At 41.3% G+C, this 5,906-nt stretch overlaps 1 protein-coding gene across 2 annotated transcripts; it reads right to left on the bottom strand.

Moving 5' to 3' along the window:
• Positions 1-559: 559 nt before the first annotated feature.
• Positions 560-5,391, bottom strand: LOC149023040 (putative pentatricopeptide repeat-containing protein At3g25060, mitochondrial). 2 transcript variants are annotated; one of them, XM_089147396.1, is made up of 2 exons: positions 2,771-5,391; positions 560-616 (listed from the first exon to the last, which is right to left on the bottom strand). In XM_089147396.1, exon 1 carries the CDS (start codon positions 5,151-5,153, stop codon positions 3,093-3,095), a length of 2,061 nt encoding a protein of 686 aa, XP_089003522.1. In that variant the 5' UTR covers positions 5,154-5,391; the 3' UTR covers positions 560-616; positions 2,771-3,092. The 2 variants fall into 2 exon arrangements, with proteins under 2 accessions (XP_089003522.1, XP_089003523.1); XM_089147397.1 differs by having other exon boundaries at positions 598-616; positions 2,924-5,391.
• Positions 5,392-5,906: the final 515 nt, after the last annotated feature.

Genomic DNA, 5,906 nt, shown 5'->3' with positions numbered 1-5,906 from the left:
TAGAAAAAATGCCTTAGAAATGGCCACTTTTAGAAAAGCAATGCAAAAGTACTTAAACAATAAGAGATTTACATGGTTCACCTAAAGGTTAAGCCCACAACCGAATACAAATGGTAATTCACTATAAAGACAAATAAAAACAGGATACAACCTAGCCGTTTCCTACCCTGCTCAACCACTTTGGGAGATTATAAGTACAGGTGAAAATCCTATGAAAAAGACCAAAATACCCTTGTACCTGAAAGAATGCCTAAAACTGCAAGATAGGACCTCCAAAAAATTTATAGTCCACAACCAGTCAGTTTTAATGACTCAAAATTCTAAACAAGACCCATGGCATACCTTAGCGATGGCCGATGTCAAAAAATAAATGTGCCTAGAAACGGGCACCCAGAACATTTTACATGATGAAAATTGGTCTTTACCACAACAGCCACAAACAAGACAGCTTCAATGGCACGCCTGAATCAGATTGCAACATGAAGTTCCTACTTTGAAGTTTTCCAACTACATTACAAGCGCTGCATGTAAGGGCAAGGACGGTGTCACTACTACTCCGAGGTACATACAATCCTTCCAAAATAGTAGAGCTCTTGAGGACTCTAGGAAGAGCTTCCTGCACCAGGAAAAGAAACACATAAAAATAACTCTTTAAATACCCATGTCCCTAAGGAGATCAAAGCAAAGAACCAAAACAAAGGGTTTTCTCTAAGCAAAGAACCAAAAACAAAGGGTTTTCTCTATCTTTCCTGTTCTTTCTTGGGGTCCTATGAACAATGAGAAAAAGTTAAAGAGAAAGACACTCTCATAAAGCAAAAAACAACAACAAAAAAAAGAACCACTCATCTTCAGATTACAAAAGAGGCAACAGCAGAACACTCTGGAAGAATAAGAAATGAGGAATCAAAGTTTCCAAAGGTCTAATTCACAATATTAACCAAAACAACAAACCAGAACAGATCCTTTACTACTAAACATGGCAGGCATGCTGTTAGCGATCAAATCATTAGATTAATGCAACAATTTTGAATTTTCTATTTTTTTTAACTTACTATTTGAATCATTTGTTTCTTTTTGGTTAAAATTTAGTTCCTATTACTGAGACAGATTGGGCCAAGCTATTAATAGGGCCATCAACAGTACTAAAATCTAGGCTTGATTAATGAATTTCTATTCCTTGTTTGCAAGCAATTGGTCTAAGCAAGACTTGTCTTAAACAGTTGATATAGCTATGGTGAGAGAACTAAGCTGAGATAGCATAGCATCCCTATCCCCTCCTTATTGTTTACTTTTTATTTCATATATACAAACAGAAGAAAGAAATGGCAATAGAAGTATCAGTTATTCAATTTGTTCATCCTTATCACGTTGATACCTGGCTGTAAACCGATCTTCCGTTAGTTTCCTCTGTTCATGATCAATTTTTGAATTAACTAACCACATAGAAATGTGCACTGAATCTCCCCCAGAGGTACAAACCTGCATTTCTTGAAATTTGTTCTCAGAACAAAACAATGTACACGGGCAATGGGTTCCACAACAGCTCAGGCAAAAGCCAACAACAGTTACATCTGAGGTAGTTAGTATGGTATTAGTGGCAATTTCCAGGTCACCACTTCTTATTCACACAATTTGCTGACTAGTCAGCAACTTACCCCAAGTGTAGCTCTTGTTGAGAATCTACTTGCCTAGGTGGAGAGAGGGAAAATGGATTCATGTGTTTGCTGAGGTGGTCCTATTTCTCAGTGGTCTTCCACCACATGAGAACAGAGAGTTGGGCAGGGGAGAGGAAGAAGAGAAGGTAGACATGATGGCTCGTCAAAAAGGCTTGAAATTTCTGAACAGGATGAGATAGACAGAGATTCTGCATGGGAAAAGAGGACCATTTGTGGCATTGTAATAGCATGGACTGTTCTAGCATGAATTTCACACTGGAGAAGTGGTAGACACAGAATCAAAAGAAGCCACAAGTTTGTGGTAACAGAAACAAAGAGGTTTTTGTCGGAATACGTTAAGAATTATTGGACTGAACTAAACATTGAAGCTGAAAAGGATTCAGTACTGTGAGTGGGAAGGAGTTGGCGGGGCCGCGGGGGATCTTTATGTCTCGAACTTTCTACATTATTTATTATTACTATTATTATTATTATTATTACTTTTTCAAGGAAAGACCAGAGTAGCAGTTCTCACTCGCTCCACTGCCCCTCTCTTTAGCTAAAGAGAAAGAAACCTATAACTTTGCTGGAGCCACCTCTAACGGCCATGAAAAAGAAGTCGGGTTCAATGACATGCAAGTCCTGGCTTCCGATACCCATGAAGATTGTGATAAAAAGCAAGGAAGAATGAAAGAAACCAGAATATCCTAGCCCAACAGATTATAAATCAAGTGTTACAGGTGTGGGACTTGTACTATCATACTTTTTATTCCTAACTAGCAAAAGCTGGATAAGTAAAAGGGATTTTTTTCTTCTTTTTGGGATGAATAATAAAAGGGGAGGGGGGGGGGTTAACACATCTAACCACTCAATGTGCAAATTCATGGAGAATTATGATTTTCATGCATTGAATACAATACACACACACAACCAATAGACCTCCGGTTGTTATCTACACATGACCATCAATGTGAAGAACATACAACTAAGCATTTAGCACCACCAAGCTGATGATTCAACTCCCAACAGCATGAATCTAGAAAACTACTAAATGTAAATGTAAGATTCGTCAAACGAGCCTATTTTTTGTTATTAATGATGGCAGTGGTTATTACCATAACATGGCAGAACTGCAGGAGAAATTCAAGCGCAGTAAGCTTATTCCATTTGGATTGGTTAACCTCAAAGGTGTGTGTAACACCCTCAAGCCCAATGTAGCAGGGAATCCAGATTTTTGGAGGAAGGTGGATCAGGGCCATGAACCCTACCAGTTGCAATATGGAAGTAATCTTGATTTGATCCCAGCTCAAATAAGGACCAACTTCACAATGAATTGACCGCAGATATACAGATCAAGATGATCCCAAACATTCTGTTACCAAGAATAGACCCTGTGGTTGAGATCTTGGCCACCTAAGAGTCAGGGACAAATGTTTCTCACCAGTAGTCACGACATGAGCAAACCCCATCCTTGAAGTGGTGGAAGCGTTTCACATCTCTTACAATAATCTCTCTGTTAACAATCTTGGAAATGAACTTTGTGGCCTCATGGCAATCCCCACACACCCTAAGGTTCTTTGTTATTAGCAGATTCGTTCCTGGTCTAGTGTTTAGAAGTCCAAAAGCAATGGCCAGTCTCTCACTGTGGTTACACAACATCCTTTCCTTCACTTCCTCATCAAGGTCATGCAACACAAACTCAGTCTTTGGAACATAACCCATGGCTCTCATCTCACCGTCCAACTTCTCCAATATGGCCATGATCTCCTCATATTGAGGGTGGCTGCGATCCTCCATTAGGAATGCATGGAGCTTGCCACTCACTTCTACTGTGCTGTAACCAGGCACTTTCTTCATTCCAGTCTGCTTCATCATTTTCCTCACCACAGCAACTTCATCCCACTTCTTTGCTGCAGCAAAGACATTTGAGACCAAGGCATAAATTCCTGGATCATCTGGCTTCAGCTCAAGAACCTTTTTTGCCACCTTCTCTCCAAGTTCTAATTTCCCATGGTTACGGCAACCCGCAAGGAGGGCAACCCAAACAGCAGCTGTAGGTTTAGTCACCATGGACTCTATCAGCCCATATGCCTCTTCAACTCGACCTGCACGGGCCAACAGATCGACCATACAGGCGTAATGCTTTTCAATGGGTTGGATTTCAAATTCCCTAACCATGAGATCAAACCAGTACCGACCTTCTTCAACTAAACCCGAATGACTGAAGGCTGATAGAAGAGAAGCAAAGGTTGCATGGTCTGGTCTTAGATTTGTCTCCTTCATCCGCAAGAAAAGAGAGCGAGCTTCCTCTCCACACCCATGGATTCCGTAGCTAGCAATCATTGCATTCCAAGAGATAAGATCCCTTGAACTTACCTGATCGAAGAGGAGCCGTGCACTAGAGAGGGATCCACACTTTGAGTACATGTCAATAACTGCAGTGGCTGAAACCCGATCAAACTTGAGCGTCCTCATAATAAAGCCATGTATTGATTTGCCCAACTTCAAATATCCTACATGTGAACAAGCCAACAGTGCACTAACAAGTGACACTAAATCTGGTTTCAGTCCAAAAGTTTGCATCTCCACCAACAACTTCAGTGCATCACCTGCGAATCCATTTTGGGCAAATCCAGATATCAATGCACTCCAGGAAACCACATTTCTGTAAGGCATCTTCTGAAAAACGCAAGAGGCTAGATGCAAGAGTCCATTCTTTGCGTACATGTCCACAAGGCTGGTTCTGACCACAACATCCATCAGAACATCTCGGCGGATCATATAGCCATGAACAGAACGACCCATATTCAAATCCCCGATATTTGCACAAGCTTGTATCAGACCAACCATCACGATGGAATCTCCTTGGATTTCTTCCGCTTGCATCTTTCGGTAGATATCAACTGCTTCAACAGGGCGGCCAATCTGCGAGAATCCAGTAATCATCGTAGTCCACGACACAAGATCCTTTTTTGGCATCCCACCGAAGACTCTAAGAGCTTCATCCATCTTCCCACACTTGGCATACAGATTGAGAGCCGAGGACCCAACAAAAACATCGTCCTTATACCCAAAATGATTCGCTTCGAACAGGATTTCTTCCCCCTTTTCTAAGTCTAGCAGATTGGCACAGGCTTTTAGAGTGACCGTGAAAGTTGAGCTATCTGGTCTAATACCTTCAGCAATCATCTTCGGATAAAGATTCAGAACTTCAGCTGAATAGTCATTCCGAGAGTAAGCAATGATCATGGCATTCCAAGTGGTCACTCCTCGTTGAGGCGATTCTTCGAACACTCTGCGAGCTGTAGCAACATCACCTATTCGACCATAGGATACTATTAGTTGACCATTGGAGTATCCATTGCCGAAGATTCCAGTCAAGATCATAAGGGCATGGATTTGGGCGATGGATTTCAAGTCTTTGCAAGTCGCCAAGAGAGAACTCGGCCAGGGAGATGACACCCTATGGGAAATGAAATTTCCCGCGTTTTTATACATAGCCGTTGCATCTGCAACTCAAAAAGTGCATTGAGAAAATGTCATTGTCTTCTCCTACGAGATTATGGAGACTTTCAACGCTCACTCGTTACCATGTGTTGTTGGACTTTTTGTAGTTTCTCACAAAGTGATCTCTTTCACGAGGAAAGAAAGCTTAGAGGGGCTTTTTTGAGAGCTCTCGACTTCAATGCAGCTGTGATTGGATTATGATGTGTTTTTTCTGAGGTAGATCGGACTATAGTGTGTTTGGAAATTTATCAGGTGGACCATCATTTTCTTGCAGATGTGTGACAAGTGTCCCAGCACCATTTGACATCAAATGGTGAAGGTAATGTTACCTGGCTTCAATTACTGTGTTACATTATTTAGTCATCATAATGCTTGGGAAGTAATGGCATAATCATGGGAATCATTTACATCAATAAAAGTGAATCCGGATCTTCTCCCCTGTGCTCCCCCATGGCTTCCTGGCCACAAAACCAGGTCGGTCCCACTAGTGAAAAAAAAAAAACTTTTTTTTATTTTTTCCAAAAAGTGTTTTTCACCGCGGGCCCACTGATGTTTGTGATCGATGGCGTCGGAGCCAGCTCTTTAGAGATCCACCCCCCCCGGAACCGTCGAGACTCGGCCGATCCAGACTCAATAAAAGCATGGGTCTAACTTCATTTTTCTAGCTAATGATTATGTTTTTTTCCACTTGACAATGATCAATGCCTTATTAAGTAAGACAATCATGAATGATAAGGCTTTTTC

Source organism: Hakea prostrata, chromosome 3, assembly GCF_041222555.1.
Source record: "Hakea prostrata isolate BN-2017 chromosome 3, UWA_Hpros_2, whole genome shotgun sequence".
NCBI classification, from domain to species: domain Eukaryota; kingdom Viridiplantae; phylum Streptophyta; class Magnoliopsida; order Proteales; family Proteaceae; genus Hakea; species Hakea prostrata.
This window is presented reverse-complemented; position numbering and strand designations above follow the sequence as displayed.